Here is a 19274-nt window from a genome sequence, read left to right on the forward strand (position 1 = left end):
TTTGTGAGGTTTTTCATTATATATACAGTATGTAAATGACAGCTTACAAATCACTGCTTTCTGTTTTTACTTGCACTTCCCATCTTTTTTGTAATACAGTTTGCTATTTGGCTAAAAGTATGCAAAAATGTAGCCTACAGCTGTAACAACAGAGATTAAAAAAAAATACTGACTTCAAATATGTTGCTATGATGATCAGCTCCCAGGCCACAAATGTTTACATTTGTTATTACGTTTGGGAAAAACCTGCTTTCAGATCTACGATCAGTGAAGAAGGTAAGAAAAAGAAAGCAAAATAATGACTCTTCTTTATGTTCTCTTTATATTATTACACAACTTTACACTTTACAATGGCTAAAATCCACATTGTGGAACATGGGAAACAAAAATAGAATAAAAAGTATCTCATTTAAAAAGCATAAATAATATAAAAGACAGACTTTCTTTAAACAGATACATTCATATGAAATATTTTACTAATAAAAAAATAAATAAGCCATCTACAGAGTTTCATTTTAATAAAACAGTCCTTCCCACATATTAAGTTGGTTCTTTGATTGATCCATCCTTCTGTGTCAACAATATCTTTTCCCGTTTTTTTTTATCACATCCCATGTGTCTTACTTCCATATTGAGCTCTGTCAGTCAGTTTACTGTCCATCAGCACAAAGTCTTTTTTTTTTTTACTGCTGGCCATCTTTTCTTCAGGATGCAATTTCATGTCTTTAGTGTCTGCTGCATGTTCCTTTCCCCGTTTTTGGGAGTGTTGGAGATTTGTGTATGTAAAGTGTGTGTATTTTTGTGGGTGTGTGTTCAGATCTCCTGCATCGTAGGTTGAATAAGTTCTCCAGTAAGACTTGAATGTGAAATCCAAACTGGTTTCTCTTTACAGTCTAAATCAGGCAGGGCTTTCCTTTCCAAACACACCAGCGACTCGTTTGAGTTTCCTGGATCTGTGAGACCACAGAAATACACAGAGAAGATAAATTACTGTAAGCAGAATTGTATTGTATACTATGGTAAATCACAAAATAATTTTCATTATTTTAAATCATGTAATACAACCCCAAATCAGAAACAGTTGGTACAATATGAAAAAATGGCAAAAAGCAGTGGTTAACATTTACAATATGAACACATGATATTTTATAGATTGTCTGGTCATGTTTTGTCTGGTCAACTTCTTTAACATTTAGGTAACATTCATCCATTCTGGCATTGTCAAAAAAAAAACATTGGGGGCGCCCATATTCTGCTAGCACACCAGCGGCGAAATTCTGAACTCCTCGGTTTGCCACCGGTCGGCTGGGCGCCATCTAGCGGACATAATTGGCAGTGCCTGCAGCAGACACGTTTCTGCTAGGGGTTGGATGACCGGACTCTGTGTGGGTGGGGTCTTCAAATGCAGTGTAAGGACCCTGATTAGCAGATAGAGAGGCGCCTGTGCAGAATGCATAGTTGAAAAAGGGTTCTGCTAAGGGCTGCAAGCGGGTTGGAGGAGGCGTGAGCAGCAATATACCCACCTCGACTGCAATCAGGGATCCCCCAGCAGCGAAAAACAGATTGACTACGTTAAATTGGGAAAAATGCATAAATAAAATAGAAATAGGTTGAGGGCAATTTAGGACTAGTAATGAAGCAGTATTAATGAAAATGCATAAGAAAATTGTCAAAATTTTTGAAAATAATGTACATTTCTGCCTCTACAGTGCATAACTGTCGAGGTGGGTATATTGCTGCTCACGCATCCTCCGACCCGCGAGCAGCCCTTTGTGGTACACTATTTCACCTATGCACTTTGCACAGGCGCCTCTCTATCTGCCAGTCAGGGTCCTTACACAGCGTTTGAAGACCCCACCCACATAGTTATCCCGCCCTAGCAGAAACGTGTCTGCTGCAGGCACTGCCAATTATGGCCGCTATGCCGACTGGTGGCAACGCCGAGTTTCGAACCAAGGAGTTCAGAATCTTGGCGCTGGTGTGCTAACGGAACATCCCACTGTGCCACCTGGGCTCCGCAAACATTTAAAAGGCATGGCTGTAAAAGAAGAGAGTACACATACTAAATCATCTATTTGGGACAGGTCAGGACTGCAGACAGGCCAGTTTAGTATGTGTACACTCTTCTTTTGTGGAAAAATTTTAAACAAAAAATGTGACGACATCCCTGTACTGTTGCACAACTTAAAATAACACCTGAAACACTTTATCGCTTGGTATCCTCAGTGCCAAAACATGTTTTAAGGGTTGTGAGAAGGAATGGCAACATTACAAAGTAGTAAATGTTTTATCGTCCCGACTTTTTTTGGAATGGGTTGCAGGCCTGAAATGCAAGAATGGATGTATATAAACAAATGAAATGAAGTTGAGCAAACAAAACATGAAGTCAAAGTAAATGTAATAAACTGTTTTTATTTGCATTTTCCAAACTGTCCCAACTTTTTCTGATTTGGGGTTGTATTTTCAGTATCAGGACCTACCTAAGGTACTGTGGACTACCAATATTGTTCGTGTTTTCCACCCCCCATCCTTTAAAGACTTTCTACCAGATTTTAGGACTGTGGCAATTACCGTTGTACCCTCAAGAGTATTTTGAGTTAAAGTACAAATTTTAGGTAATAAAACCAGGCTTACAGTGATCATTTAAAGTAATTCCAAACGTCTACGATGGAGTTCCTTTAAACCTTCCTGTTAATCTATTTCTTTTTATAACTGAATTTGTCAATGGGGGCATTGTTAATGAAAGGTAACTGCAAAAGTACTTAAATCTAGTAGAAAGTCTTTAGAGGATGGGGACAGAAAACAACAACCAACAATATTGGTGGTCCACAAACTTTGTAAATATAAAAAAGTTCAACAATACCAACCCAACTTCTTCAGTATTTAGCTGACTATAGTGTTCAATATCTAATTTAAAAAAAAATGTAAAGACTAAAGAGAGTGTGCTTTCACTGCTCTGTCCAATAGTGTTGTGCTTTTCACCACTTGGCATTATGTATCTTGATTTAAAGTGCTGGTTGCTCTTTTTTAATACTAAACGTATACTGTATTTTAGAAAACTGCTCTCTGGATGGTGTCTCACCTTGTTCGAGGTTGGCTCTTTGTTCCAACTCTTCGGTTAAACTCTGAGAATTTGAGGAAGTTGATGCTAAGTCCTGTATTTCTTCTCTAATTTCATCTTCCTGCTCACAATTCCCATAGTGCTGTAGGCTGCCTTTGTCATGGCATCGGAACGAGGCTCTGCTTAGAGGTACCATCTCGATACTGTCAAGCTGGCATGGTAGCAAGTGGTGCATTAGGGGATGAGTACCACCATTGGCTTTTGTGTAACATCTGCTCATAAACACAGAGAAACAATTTTTTTAAGATCAAGTTCACAGACAATGAATGCTTGTTTCTCGTGACTTTCCAAAATTGCACGGGCACTTCAAGTTCATGTTGTGCTCTCTTTGGCTTTTAACTGGGACTCCTACACTTGCTAAGAAGTCATTTCGTCCCACACAAGAAAGAGCACAGTGTACACTGATGAGACAGAATAGAATAGAATAGAACTTTATTGTCACGTGTAATTGCGTACAGTTACAGTGAAATTAGCCATCAACCCGTCCAGAACATTCAATATGACAAGGGGGGAGACAGAACGGAAAGACAGGATAAGAAACAAGAAATGATAACACATTGGGAGAGTAGGAGTAGTGTAAGCCATACTCAGTCTACACTTTGGTGACGTTCATGGCACAACAGGTAGTTACTAGTTACAGAAGATTCATCAGTTCACAAGTTTATTGTCAAACACAGTCGTGGACAATTTTGTATCTCCAATTCACCTCACTTGCATGTCTCTGAACTGTGGGAGGAAACTGGAGCTCCCAGAGGAAACCCACGCAGACACTGGGAGACCATGCAAACTCCACACAGAAAGGACGCGGACCACTCCACCTGGGGATCAAACCCAGGACCTTCTTGCTGTGAGGCAACAGTGCTACCCACCGAGCCACCATGCCACCTTATTGGAGCTTAAATGACTGCTTTATTTGATAGTGCCTTTAAAGTATTTTACACCTCCCCGTAACCTTTCTCGCCTTCCTGGTGTCCAGAGACTGCTTACAGATGGATCCAACAAAGACAAAGGTCATTATCAAATAGCCTCAGCCCACCTTAAGCAAGTTGGTTCAGCACTTCATGGGCTTTGCTAGTTTGTTCAGGCGTTCTGTCCAAAATTTAAGCACTCTCACCGCTCCCCTCACTGCTCTAAAAAGTAAAAGGCAGGTTTTGGTGGACGCCTGAGGCCCAGAAAGCATTTAATAAGATCAGAATTGCCCCAGTACTAATGCTACCCAACACAGAGGTCTCTTTCATCATGACGATCGATGCCTCTGATGTAGGGTTAGTGCAGTACTATCCCAATGTGCAGGTCCTAACAAAACTACACCTCTGTGCCTATTATTTTAATCTCCCCAGCCGAGATTAACTATGATCTTGGGAACAGCAAACGGCTAGAGTTTAAGCTCTTTAACACTTCAAAATGTGATCAAAACGTTTGAAACAATCAAGAACCTTCCAGGGCGTGGTAAAAAGAGGACAACCCTTTCTCAGTGAGGGTTCTCACTGATCAAGTTGTGGCAAAGAAACGATGTACAACATCCAAAAAACTTCCAGCTGAGCTGGAGACATCTGGAGTGATGGTTCCAACATTTACCATATGCCACACACTGACCAAAACAGGGCTCTATAAGTGCAGGTCAAGGTGAACCCCTCTTCTTAAAGAAAGGCATAGAAAGAGCAACTGCACTTTGCCAAAATTTACATAGACAAACCACAGTCCTTCTGGGAAAATGTTCTGGGACAGATGAATGCATCTGGACATGCTATTAAAATATTCTAAAGATACAAAGTTGGTACATATCCACATATTTCTGGCTTTTTATACTAAACAATCAAGGATGCCAATAATATTGACTACAACTATAAATATCACCACAACTATAAAAGTCCTGCAACCTTATATAATCAGGCTTCATCCCAAATTGGCTAACGTATGTTTTTTTTTCCGTCTGTGCTGAGTGATTAAGCAGTAGCTGTCTTCTTACTGATACACTCACTGTAACTTATATACACATATAAACACGCATGCCTAAACGCAAAATATAAATAAACACACACAGCCACACACAAAGTCTTGTAAATAAATAGAGTCACACATGTAGATCCCCCTCAGCATACAAACTTTGAATAAATTTGGCTTGTATCTGCTCCATTCACCCGGTCTCTCCCCACTGACTTGTGGGAAGTTGAAAGTAAACACTACTCTTGTTGGAAGAATTGCATGACTGCACTCTGGATAAACTGTTAGTGCTACAACAGATAAACAAGCTTCAATGATGGACACATGCCGCACTGCGTGTATGACTGCATAGGTGTGTGTGTGCAGGCATAGTAAAAACGAAACTGAATCCCAGATGAGTATGGTTTTATCCCTTCGACTATTAGTACTGGAGATTATGGTGGAAGGTAGAGGATTGGAACAAGTGGACTCCTTATATTTGGGAGGTAGAGTATCAAATACACAATGTGCTGGTGAGGTCAAGAATTGCAATGGACATGGTGATGAAGGTCAAATTGACAGGAATGTGGTAAAACAAGTTAATTGGCATCATCAAGCTATGACTGATGAAAGCCTTGGTCTGGCCAGTAGCCACATATGGATGTGTCATTGTCATGCCTGGTCATTGTAGAAAGAACAAATGCTGAAAATCTCATAGGGGAAAATAATCACTAAGCAAGTTTACAGGATGACCAAAGCAGAAATGAGCTACTGAGCCACATTAAGTCCCGTAAGTTACGTAACTTTGGGTATGTGTTGAGGCATTCACATGACACCATTAAGGCAGTGTAATGACAAGACGAGGAAGACCAAGAATAAGGTGAGCTGACAAAATCACAGTACGGATTGCATCATTAGGTGCTACTCTGCTACAAGCGACAGGAGACAGTGTTAGAGAAAGCAAATTGTAATTTTTCCTCTTTATTTTTACTTTTTCTCACCTGTTATTGTTGCAGAAGTTCTGACAGTTCATACAGTCGGTTGAGTCCGTCTGGGCCACAGATGTGTACACGCCTTCCCCCTGCACAGCAAAAACATGATAACCCTTTTCAGTTTTTCCTCATTACAAACAGTATATGGCCATAAACTTCTAATAAGTGGGATCATCTATATTAGCCACACCTATTGCTGATTTGTGTAAGTATACAGCAATGCAATCTACACAGTCTAACATTGGAGGCAGAATGGGTCATACTAAAGAGCCAGTTACTTAATGTGGGATTTTATCTTTCCACAAAACCTCATAGAATGAGACGTCAAAAAATAGCTACATTAGTTTAATGATCACCATGTTCAAAACAAAGCATTAATTAATGCATTCTGTAGTAAAATCCATTAAAGTAAAAACTAAGCTACAGAATTAGGGCTGTCAAACGATTAAAATTTTTAATCGCGATTAATCTCAGAATTTCATTTAGTTAATCGCGATTAATCGCATAAAAAAAAATCTGTGTAAATGTTATAGAAAACAAGGATTTTTAAGTGAAATGTTACAGTTAAAATGGTGAACACATTTTATGCTAAATGTACTGATGTTAAAAACTGCTGGGACAAGAGAAAACTGTTTTATTCACTCACATACTAGGCAGTAATACTATCCAGTGGTTTAATGGACGTTTCTACACGAACTGAGTGTGTTTAGACTAGGGTGGCCAGATTCATAGTAACAAAAAGGAGGACATTACACCCCAAAAAGCCGGACATCATATTAGGAACAGGGGGACATGCTACTGCAACACACAGAATGAATCCAGAACCCATATAACAGAGTTTTTGACCAATTTAAGCAAGAATTATATAACAAATGACTGTTTTACTCACTAAATGTTGTGTCTTTTCATATTTAGGTCCGTTCATCGCTGCCTCAAAAGTTTACTTTTTGGCATTTTCACCGCGTTCCTGATCATGAGAGCTGAGTGATTGACTCAAGTAGCGGTGTTTACAAAACAGAGAGGGCGGGCGAAATTCAACCACCCAATCACAGACTAGCATTTAGAGGGCGGACCTTCTCCGATTGGCCAGTGGTAGCTCTATAAGGAGTCAAATGAGGCTGTTAAACCAATGATATACAAAGCATTTGTTTCGACATGTACCTGAGCCAATGGTAAATAATATTGATCAAAAATGAAACCAGTTCACTCCAAAAGGAGGATTTTAAAGTGTCCGTCCTAGCGTTACGTGAATGGAGGACTGGCAGCTTCTTTATTATGCAAGTGCATTACTACGACACTACCACGCTCGGTAACATTATGTTAACAAACCGCAAATGAAAAACGGTGGCAAGTCCGACATTCAAATGTTTGTTCTACCAGTCAAGTCTCAACATGAACTAGAATTTGCGTTAACGGCACTAATTTTTATAACCGCGTTAAATTGAGATTGCGTTAATGCGTTATTATCGCGTTAACTTCGACAGCCCTATACAGAATACAATAACATTCCAGAGAACTGTATGCTTTTTTAGATTGACTGATTCCAGTAGGTGTCCAGTTGTTCTGGACAAATGTTACAGCTGATCAGATCTGTTTTGGGAGAGCACATCAAATTAATTACTATCAAGAGATTTATAAAGGTAAACAGGTGTTTACGGTGGATTGGGGTTCTTATTAAAGATTTTTGTCATGTATTTATGGTGAAAGTAAATTATTATTATTTACAAAAATTTTGTCTATGTACACTTATGAGCTAAACCATTACAATCATACATCTAAACAGTCTTGCCCAAGACATCTAGGTCCTTTAAGTTCAGTACATTGCAAGATAGATTGTCCTACAGTGCATCCTGGTGCCACTTTTTCTGTGGGTAAATTATGTACACATTCTTTGGGGAAACAGGATTCATCAGACCTGTAGAACTTCTTTTGCTATAAAGTCTAGTTCCAATCTAAGCATGGCAATTGTAGGTGCTTTGACATTCATTTACACAAAGGGGTTTGATGCACTGAGCGTTGTGACACATTCAACTCACAGCCAGTATTAAAATGATCTGTAATTAAACCATAGTGGCACTTTTGTTGGTCCATCTGTGGTTTGTGGCTTGTCCCTTCTTCGACCTCTGTTAGTAAGTACCCCTTGCTGTTTTGTTCAAATCAGATTAGTATTTTTTTTCCACTTATGTATAAATACATGTGTAAATAAATAATCTGAGAGAGGCATAATATACGTAAATAAACCATACAGTGTGTATTCTATTATACAACATGTACACCATCTTTACTTTTATTTATGGGGCAGCACGGTGGCTTAGTGGGTAGCACTGTCCCCTTACAGCAAGAAGGTCCTGGGTTCGAACCCCAGGTGGGGCGGTCCGGGTCCTTTCTGTGTGGAGTTTGCATGTTCTCCCCGTGTCTGCGTGGGTTTACTCCGGGTGCTCCGGTTTCCTCCCACAGTCCAAAGACATGCAAGTGAGGTGAATTGAAGATACTAAATTGTCCAAGACTGTGCTTGATATAAACTTGTGAACTGATAAACCTTGTGTAATGAATAACTACCGTTCCTGTCATGAATGTAACCAAAGTGTAAAACATGATGTTAAAATCCTAATAAACTAATAAACAAACTTCAAAAGAGGAATGGATAGAAGCAATCGTGATTTTAGGTTGTTCACAAACTTTTGCAAGTATAACATAATTATAATTTAAAAATAGCACCAACATGTTACAGTACTAGTCCTACGTTATATGCAAGTTTGAAATGCTGTTGAAAAATAAATATAAAAACAACATTACTGCTAATTACAGTAATGTAGGGACCGTACTCACATTGTGTATGTGATGAGGGTGTGTGTATTCATAATCCAAGCTGTTCTTTGGCTGAGAGGTATCATGGGTATGGGAATGCCCCTGAGTGTAGAGAGGCCCTGGGCTGTTGAGTAGTGTCATGCCATTAGGGAGTTTGTGGTGCAGGTGGTGACAACCGTGGCGTATTAGAGGCCTGTTGTGCCCATAGCCGGCATGGACGCTGCCATTGTGCTGGCTGGAGGCAGACAGTGCAGTGTAATCCATAATGTGGCCATTCATCTCTGTAGGCGGGTACAGGTAGCCAGGAGGATTATGTTCTGTAGAAATAGACATGAAACAAGAGTGAGACTATAAGAGACAAAGAGCAAGACAAAGCAGGGCATATTTGGTTAAAGTAAAATCAGGATTGCACCACATCTTTAAAAGACCTAACACATTATAAAATGACTGGGCATCAAAAACTTATCATAAAGTTTGTATAATTTAATAATTAATCATTTATATAGTTTATATAATAAAGATGGCAAATTAAGATGGCAACTTAAATTACAAAGTTAATAGATATGTCTGGAAAGTTATTAGTATGTATACATGCTATATGTAGCTGCTTAAGTCTGTTTTCAGTGTGGTCTATTTACACCAACCAGGCATAACATTATGAGGTGAAGTGAATAACACTGATTATCTCCTTCATGGCACCTATTAGGCCGCAAGTGAACATTTTATCTTTAAAGCTGATGTGTTAGAAGCAGAACAAATGGGCAAGCGTAAGGATTTAAGCGAAAGGGCCAAATTGTGATGGCTAGACAACTGGGTCAAAAACTGCAGCTCTTGTGGGCTGTTCCCAGTGTGCAGTGGGCGGCCAAGGCTCATTGATGCACGTGGGGAGCAAAAGCTGGTCCGTGTGGATCGATCCAACAGACGAGCTACTGTAGCTCCAATTGCTGAAGAAGTTAATGCTGGTTCTGATAGAAAGGTGTCAGAATACACAGTGCGTCACAGTTGCAGGGCTGTTTTGGCAGCAAAAGGGGGACCAACACAATATTCGTTAGGTGGTCATACTGTTATGCCTCATCAGTGTATATTATTAACGTTACTCAAATGCAGTACATACAAAAGAGGTTGCCAGGTTTTTCCCTGTGCCAAGCTATCAGAATGTGAGTTTGTACATGTAAACTGGCTCTTTAAAAGAAGCACTTGACTTTAAACAAAAACAATTTTAAGACATCAAAAATACATATATTTGACCCAGGTGTGTGCCTTTCCAAAGTATGCCCAATCATTTAAAATAGCAACTGGTGGACTCCAATCTCATAGATAACTAAAGTGCAATTTATTTTAACTGATAAGTGACCATCATAACTGACAAACTGACACTTACTCACCCAGTGTAAATTACTCTAACGATTCTAAAGACATTATAGGTGATTAAAGGAACACTGATTGATAAAAAGGCAGTTATATCCTTTCAAATATAAATCCGTAACATAGTGTGCAAAAAGTCAAGAAAAGTCAAGTCTGAATACTTTTTGAATCCACTTTATGTTTACTTTATGTAACACTCATGAGTTTCTTGCAATTTGTGATGAACTGATATGGCTGTCTATATAAAGGTACACAGTGCAGTAAAATTAAAGCCCAATGAGAGGTGTTATATAGTTAACTATTGACAACTGTTAAACTATTTTTATAAAAATAAAAAAAAACACTACATTTAAACTACATTTACTTCCATTGTTTTAATTATGTAAACATCAAAGTAATTATATGATAAAGCAAGTATACAACAAAACCTTGGATAAAGTATTCTTACATGCTTAATAAATTAATGTATTAATGTAAATACGTATGTATGGGGCTTAATATAGAAAATACATACAGTGGGGCCAAAAAGTATTTAGTCAGCCACTGATTGTGCAAGTTCTCCTACTTAGAAAGATGAGAGAGGTCTGTAATTTTCATCATAGGTACACTTCAACTATGAGAGACAAAATGAGAAAAAAAATCCAGGAAATCACATTGTAGGATTTTTAAAGAATTTATTTGTAAATTATGGTGGAAAATAAGTATTTGGTCAATAACAAACAAGCAAGATTTCTGGCTCTCACAGACCTGTAACTTCTTAAGAAGCTCTTCTGTCCTCCACTCATTACCTGCCTGTATTAATGGCACCGGTTTGACATCGTTATCTGTATAAAAGACACCTGTCCACAGCCTCAAACAGTCAACCATGGCCAAGACCAAAGAGCTGTCGAAGGACACCAGGAAGAAAATTGTAGACCTGCACCAGGCTGGGAAGAGTGAATCTACAATAGGCAAGCAGGTTGGTGTGAATAAATCAACTGTGGGAGCAATTGTAAGAAAATGGAAGACATACAAGACCATTGATAATCTCTCTCGATCCCGTGGGGTCAAAATGATCATGAGAACGGTGAGCAAAAATCCCAGAACTACACAGAGGGACCTGATGAATGACCTGCAGAGAGCTGGGACCGAAGTAACAAAGGCTACCATCAGTAACACACTACGCCGAGAGGGACTCAAATCCTGCAGTGCCAGGTGTGTCCCCCTGCTTAAGCCAGTACATGTCCAGGCCCTGAAGTTTGCCAGAGAGCTTATGGATGATCCAGAAGAGGATTGGGAGAATATCATGTGGTCAGATGAAACCAAAATGGAACTTTTTGGTAAAAACTCAACTCGTCGTGTTTGGAGGAAGAAGAAGAACCCAAGAACACCATACCTACTGTGAAGCATGGGGGTGGAAACATCATGCTTTGGGGCTGTTTTTCTGCAAAGGGGACAGGACGACTGATCCGTGTTAAGGGAAGAATGAACAGGGCCATGTATCGTGAGATTTTAAGCCAAAACCTCCTTCCATCAGTGAGAGCATTGAAGATTGAACGTGGCTGGGTCTTCCAGCATGACAATGATCCCAAACACACCGCTCGAGCAATGAAGGAGTGGCTCCGTAAAAAGCATTTCAAGGTCCTGGAGTGGCCTAGCCAGTCTCCAGACCTCAACCCCAAAGAAAATTTGTGGAGTCTGTGTTGCCCAGCGACAGCCCCAAAACATCACTGCTCTAGAGGAGATCTGCATGGAGGAATGGGCCAAAATACCAGCTACAGTGTGTGCAAACCTGGTGAAGACTTACAGGAAACGTTTGACCTCTGTCATTGCCAACAAAGGTTATGTTACAAAGTATTGAGTTGAACTTTTGTTATTGACCAAATACTTATTTTTCACCATAATTTACAAATAAATTCTTTAAAAATCCTACAATGTGATTTCTTGGATTTTTTTTCTCATTTTGTCTCTCATAGTTGAAGTGTACCTATGATGAAAATTACAGACCTCTCTCATCTTTCTAAGTAGGAGAACTTGCACAATCAGTGGCTGACTAAATACTTTTTGGCCCCACTGTATTTTCAAATGTTTTGAAATAAAACGTCATATATTAAATACAGTCAAAGCATTATGGCATTACATATTTTGTGTTTTTTACACTGCCCAAAACTGACCTTCATGATGAAACTGTCAGTTCAAACTGTAAACTGTGAGTAAAACGTACTCACCCAGATCCTGCAAAAACCCCACCCAGATGCATGCATTTGCTCTGAATACTGATGTGTGCAGTTTCACTATTAACTTCCCACACCTACACTCAAAAAAGCCCTGTTCATAATTTATTTGCTTTTTCACACTTACTACTTAATCATCTGTTGTCATGATTCACTTCTATTTGGCTTATTTACCAGCATAATTTACTAGACTGTGTCTAGTTAAAAAAAAACATCTAAAATGTCTGATATACTCCAACTTGCTGTGACTGGTCTAAAAAATTTTTCAAAGGTGTAATATTACAGCCTGTGCCGAATGTCAACCCCAAAAATCTGCAGCTTCAGGTCGACCAGCACAGACACAGCTTGAGTGTAAATCAAAGCTTTAATCAGGTTAAAATAATGTGGTTTAATAGTGACTTTAGTCAAACTCATGCTGACGTCTATTGGCACTAGTAAAAACAGCAGTGTATGTGTCCACATGTCTGAAGACATACTGAGACTTACTAAGCATGTTGTTCTGCTGCCGATTTTTCCATAGACAAATGACGATAAAGATGAGCAAAGTGAGCACCATGATTCCCAGCACGCTTCCCACAATAAGATACAGAATGCCACCTCCTGACTGGGTCGACTGACTTGGTGGATAGCCCTCTGGTGGGCTGATGGGCTGCTGACTAGGAGCACCTGGTGGCTGGCGGACTACACATATCCAGAAAGAGAGAAAAAAAGTTCATTTATTGGTTCACATGTCCATGATGTTAAAAACAAAAAAAAAAAAAGCAGGTTCTTACAGGTTCAGAATAATAACTCAGACTAGCAGGCTGAGGAAAAGCTTCTTCCCCAGAGCTGTGACCTCCATCACTCCCACTGCACACCCCCACCCAAACCCTCTCACACTTTTGCACCTCATTTTTTGCTACTTTGCTTGTCACTGTTTTTTCTTTTTATATGATTGATTTATGTTGAGAAGTACCAAACATCATTTCGTTGTACTATGTACAATCACAGATAACGTTTTTATAAATATTCTATATTCAGAAACACTTTAATAATAGAATTGTATCTATGTGTGTGGACATATAAGTTTGTTAGACATTCCATTAACAAATTGCTGTGTGCCTTTGGTTTTTATTTTATCCAGACCTTCATTAGTACATAACATAAGAATGATGCAGCACAATGTGTCTTATTGTCTCTGACTGTAATAAAACCATCACTGATTCAGGTCTGTAATTACAGCACTGACTTTTATAGCATCCTGCAATATAACATTCCTGTAACAGTACACTCATTTCCCCTTGCTCTCACCTCTGGTTTCGCAGATCATCACATTACTGTATTCGCTCTCTCCTGCATCATTAAAACATTGCATCTTGATGTCGTAGGATGTCTCAGGCTGGAGTTGAGCAATCATGTGCCAGCGCTTGACGCCTGTGACAGTAGAATACAAAGGGGTGGGGTAAGCGTAACAATTACAATGCCAGTGTTGTTCAAACAAAGCTCCCAAAGTTCTTTGCACTCTTTCTATCTTACTTTTACTTTCTCATGTCCTATGAGGCCTCAGACACATGCTTTACTCCAGACATCCTTATTAGGAAACTTAATGTTTGTTCTGGCTGGGCTCCCCACTGCATGCCCACTGCACTGCACACACTCCGATCCAATAAGCGTGCACTCAATGAGTCATCACTCTGACCAAAGATTGTGGCACTTTTTCATGTGTGTGAACATGAATAAGAAAATATGTAGCTCACGTACTTACACACACACACACACACACACACACACAGTAAAACGTATAAAGTGTTTAGTTGTGTGGGCTAAACAGAACATGGCAGAACAGTTTGACAAACAATGTTAACATTTCTCCCAGGTGTGCAGCCCAACTTTCTGTCTAGAGTTTCATTCTAGGGCCATTATAGGGGCAGCTCATTGATTAAAAACACACTTTAGCCTAGCCTGTTGTCCCATGCTGCAAATCTGGTGTATGTCAATCAGCTAAATAAACTTTTCTCAGTCTGCCCTTAACCCCCCTACACACACAAATACAAACAATAGTAAAAAAGTATAATTCAATTCAGGGGACTTGAAAATTAATGACACTTGTTTGTAACTTAAGGGCACAGCAGATATGTTGTGTAAATATGGTTAGATCTATGGTTAGCACTAAAAACTTAAAAACTAAAAAACCTTTCTGGCACTAAAATAGCACAAAATGTTGTATATAGTATTGGTTTTTTTACTATAATGGTATGAAAATACATACACTGGGAATTGTAATGTAATTACCCAGCACCTGATCAGTATTTATTTATTAGGATTGTAACGTCATGTTTATACACTTTGGTGACATTCATGACAGAAAAAGTAGTTACTCGATACAGAAGATTCATTAGTTCACAAGTTTTAATGTCAAACACAGTCATGGACAGTTTTGTATCTTCAATTCACGTGACTGCATGTCTTTGGACTGTGGGCGGAAACCCACACAGACACAGGGGAGAACATGCAAACTCCACACAGAAAGGACCCGAACCGCCCCACCTGGGGATCGAACCCAGGACCATCTCGTTGTGAGGCGACAGTGCTACCCACACCTGATCAGTAAATAATGGCTAGTAATATATATTACTAATTACCAAGTCTCCTTTAAACTGGTTTGAAACAGGGATAAGCACTGGAGCATAAGATCAACACAAATTGGCTCAGTGTCAAAAAATCATCAATAAGAGAAATATAGTTTCTTACCTTCTACCATGTCTTTCTTATAGTCGCTGTCATTGTCACTGTCTGTAGGCCGATAGTAAATGTAGAAGCCCTGGATGGGGGTGTTGTTGTTACTGGAAGGAGTATACTGCCAAGGAAATAAAAATGAAAAAAAATAAACACAAAAAGAACAAGAACATTATTCCGCAACTATTGCAACAGCTTTTAAAAACATATTACTTACAATCGTGCCATTCTTTATTGGATCAAGTTTTTTATATTTCATTGGCTGTGCAGCTATGTAAGAAGTGGACTGTACGCAAGAGAATAACCACAGTAATTACATAAAGTGAGGCATTTACATTACATTTTCCGCATTAAGCAGACTTTAAGCAGCCTTTATCCAAAGCAACTTACATTACAGTTACAGTCTACAGTCTGAGCAATTGAGGGTTAAGGACCTTGCTCAAGGTCCCTACAGCAGCACCCTGGCTTGAACCAGCAACCTTCTGATTACTTCCATAACCAGTTCCATAACCACTAGGCTACAGCCTAGGCAGTTAGTCATCAACTAAGTCTACTTACTGCAGTAAGTAGAGGCCATGTTTTGTAACTCACCATATTTATTACTGACAATATAAAGGCCTTGGAATTGTTTGAGACTCAGCCAATAGTTTGAGAAGAGTAGAAGAGATCTGTATAATTTTAATTTATGAATAGTTAAATTGAACAAATGTAAAATTCATTGACATTTTAATAAATAGTATGCATTTTGAGAACGAGCCAAAGGTTTTATGAGAGGCTGTATTAACACATGATGAGGATCCTTAGCAAAGCTACATTTTCTGCTATAGAAATGTTTATATTTTCCTTTACAAATAGCTAAATGGAACAGAAAAACAGAAATGTGAGGCGTGGAAGATGTTAATTGGTAAATTTTAATTACTGAATTAAAACTTTAAAATGGTGAATGTAATTATTGTAGCATATTACATTTCTTTTCAAATTTACTCCAGGGTTACTTGTCAATACAGATAATAAGTGTGACTTTTATTGTATCTGTGTGGGCAAGTGGGTAGCACTGTCGCCTCACAGCAAGAAGGTCCTGGGTTCAATCCCCAGGTGGGGTGGTCCGGGTCCTTTCTGTGTGGAGTTTGCATGTTCTCCCTGTGTCTGTGTGGGTTTCCTCCAGGTGCTCCGGTTTCCTCCCACAGTCCAAAGACATGCAAGTGAGGTAAATATGAGATACAAAATTTCTGTCATGAACTAATGTCTTGTGAAACGAGTAACTACTGTGTCTGTCATGAATGTAACCAAAAGTGTCAAACATGACGTTAAAATCCTAATAAACAAACAAACAACACTATATCTGTGTAAGTGTGACGTGTTACTACTCACAGTCCATCGCACCATGATATGTGTGTCACTGACAGCATCAGTCGATGAGATGTGAGGGCCAGTAACAGGACGGTTGGATGTGGGCTGACTCGTCATTGCTACCTGGTATGTCCTGGAAGTGGCACTGTGAGCACTTTCACCATAGTTGTTCAAGGCAATGACGCGAAAGCGGTATGTAGAACCTGTAAATAGAAGCATGACAATGCTTAGCTGACCATGTGTATTGCACAGTGCCAGTTTCAGCTTGAGTGTTCTTAAGCAATTCACCACTGGACTCTGGAGTCTGTTAAGTTTGGTGTATGCAAAATAAAAATCATAGTTTGAGCTTAGTTCTTGTATGCAATAACATTTTAGAGAGTTTCAGCTTCTGTGGCAACGGTACGGAAAACATGTTTACTTAACTCCCATGATTTTAAAATGAGATGTTTAGCTAGTAAATAGAAAGGTACATGTCCAGATACGTTTGCCAATTAGTTTGTATAGACAAAAATGAACGACAAACATAGCTTCCATGGCAGTGCTTAGCTAACTGTGTTTAAATGTACCTGGTTCTAGGTTGCGCACTTCTACAGACAGCTTGAGAGGTGAAATATTATCATCTGCAATAGTCCAGTCTCCGCTTCGTCCCTGCTTCCTGAACTCTACACGGAAAGCTGTGATTGGAGAGCCGCCGTTGGCCCGCGGGATCCATGCGACATAGACCGAATTTTCAGATGCCATTGAGATAGTTGGTCGATCTGGGGCCTCTGGAACTGTTGAGAAAAAAAACAAAAAAAACAATTAAGACCTGGTATAATGTGATTATACCCTAGAAACAGTTCCTAATTCATTTTGTGAAATGAAATAAACAGTGTACATGGGAGATTGGAAAAAAACAAGAAAGGCAAAAGTCAAAATGACACAACAGACAAACTAACTACATGTTGAAGTTATGCATGTACTTACTGAACAGGCTATGGGCCATGGACAGAAAGGAAGAAAGCCAAAAAGAAGAGAGTGGGTTAGTAAAAAAGACTTAAGTGAAGATAAAATATTGTAAGTAAAGCCTAAATCAACATTTTTAATGGCAAACATTTTTTCCTATTATAACCATGTTTATTCAGTCACTAAAAGTAATAAAACTATAATAAAGCCAGTATAAGCCATGCAATAATATGTAGTTAAGTGTCTGTTCAAAACCAGACACAGTAGCTACAAGACATGCAAGTAAACACACCAACAGACACAGACACAGATATAACCCCTACCACACACACACACGGCAAGACATGAACATGAAAAGAATGTAACACAAAGTAAATCTAATTTACATACAAATAAAAAAAACATGAGATGGATATCAAGCAGAAGCTGTTTTGCCTATATACTAATAATAATATAATAATAATGTAATAATAATAATAAGCCTTAAGAAGACAGACAGACAGACATATAGATAGATAGTTTTATTTCTGTCCAAGGGAAGTGATAGCTCAGTGGTTAAGGTACTGGACTAGTAATCAAAAGGTTGCCGGTTCAAGCCTCACCACCACCAAGTTGCCACTGTTGAGCCCCTGAGCAAGGTCCTTAACCCTCAATTGCTCAAAATTGTGTTCAATCATAATTGTAAGTCGCTTTGAATAAAAGCGTCTGCTAAAGGCTGAAAATGTAAATGTAGATAGATAAGATAGATAGATAGATAGATAGATAGATAGATAGATAGATAGATAGATAGATAGATAGATAGATAGATAGATAGAAAACTATCTAGATAGATAGATAGATATATACTTTATTTATCCTGAAGGAAATTATTGAAATATAAATTACTTGAATTGTCTCGTTTTGTTATATTGTAATGTAATGACTGTAATGATCCAAGTGCCCAATCAGTTTTTGAGCAAAAGCTACTAGCCGATTGTGGCCAAGGAATTTGGATGGAACAAAAAACCTGTTTTTTGAAAACAAAATAATAATAATATTAATTATTATAATAATATGAGGGATCTTTAAAAAGCACCTTTCTGCACTTTTATATTTCTGTTGGAAATGGTGAGGGCGGGAGGAGTAGTAATTGGTCGTGTCTTTTTGGATCACTCAAAGAAGCTTTAAGGGAAAGAAGATTTCCATGTGATGATGATGTGAAAGCAGCAGTGCATCAGTGGCTACACGCTCAACCAAAACATTTCTGCTGATGGCATTCAAATGGTACGACACTGGGAAAAATGGATCTCAAAGGAAGGTGACGATGTAGAAAAGTGATCTAATTTGTTTTTGAAATTTTTAATAATTAGAGTTAAAAAAAAAGTGTAGGAACTTTTTAAAGAACCCTCATAATAATACTAATAATAGTAATAATAAACACTACATGCTTGCAGACTACATCTACTCTGTAAATCACACTGTTATTTTCTATATTTCCAGGTGCAAACAATGCATTAAAATCCTTCACACTGTAAATGATAATTGTTCATTCAAGTATCTTCACAGCACTTCAGGTTCACCTCTGTCATGTATAACGACTCCGTAGTGTGTGTTGATGACTTTTTCTTCTGGAACTTTTTCAGGCTGAGACACAACCGGTGCTTTGGAAGGGTTCTTATTGGAAGGAGGACTCCTCTCTAGAATGACAGAACGAAACAATGAGAAAACAAGCAAAAGAAGTGTTGCTAAAAGAGCTGCAGTGATTAATTAATTTAGTAATTTACTAGGATTTTAACATCATGTTTTACACACTTTGGTTACATTCATGACAGAACAGCTGGTTACTGGTTACACAAGATTCAT

At 38.7% G+C, this 19274-nt stretch overlaps 1 protein-coding gene across 2 annotated transcripts in view; it reads right to left on the minus strand.

Moving 5' to 3' along the window:
* Positions 1-454: 454 nt before the first annotated feature.
* cdon (cell adhesion associated, oncogene regulated) overlaps positions 455-19274 on the minus strand; it is a 55177-nt gene continuing 36357 nt past the window's right edge. For both annotated transcript variants that reach the window (XM_063005276.1, XM_063005275.1), the window contains exons 10-19: positions 18992-19108; positions 17054-17260; positions 16509-16690; positions 15153-15258; positions 13713-13835; positions 12909-13103; positions 8866-9161; positions 6046-6125; positions 3083-3333; positions 455-953 (exon numbers count right to left, since the gene is read on the minus strand). In XM_063005276.1, coding sequence (XP_062861346.1) covers positions 814-953; positions 3083-3333; positions 6046-6125; positions 8866-9161; positions 12909-13103; positions 13713-13835; positions 15153-15258; positions 16509-16690; positions 17054-17260; positions 18992-19108 — 1697 coding nt within the window. In that variant the 3' untranslated portion in view covers positions 455-813. The remainder of the gene's footprint in view (positions 954-3082; positions 3334-6045; positions 6126-8865; positions 9162-12908; positions 13104-13712; positions 13836-15152; positions 15259-16508; positions 16691-17053; positions 17261-18991; positions 19109-19274) is intronic.

This window comes from Trichomycterus rosablanca, chromosome 11 (genome assembly GCF_030014385.1).
Source record: "Trichomycterus rosablanca isolate fTriRos1 chromosome 11, fTriRos1.hap1, whole genome shotgun sequence".
NCBI classification, from domain to species: Eukaryota; Metazoa; Chordata; class Actinopteri; order Siluriformes; family Trichomycteridae; genus Trichomycterus; species Trichomycterus rosablanca.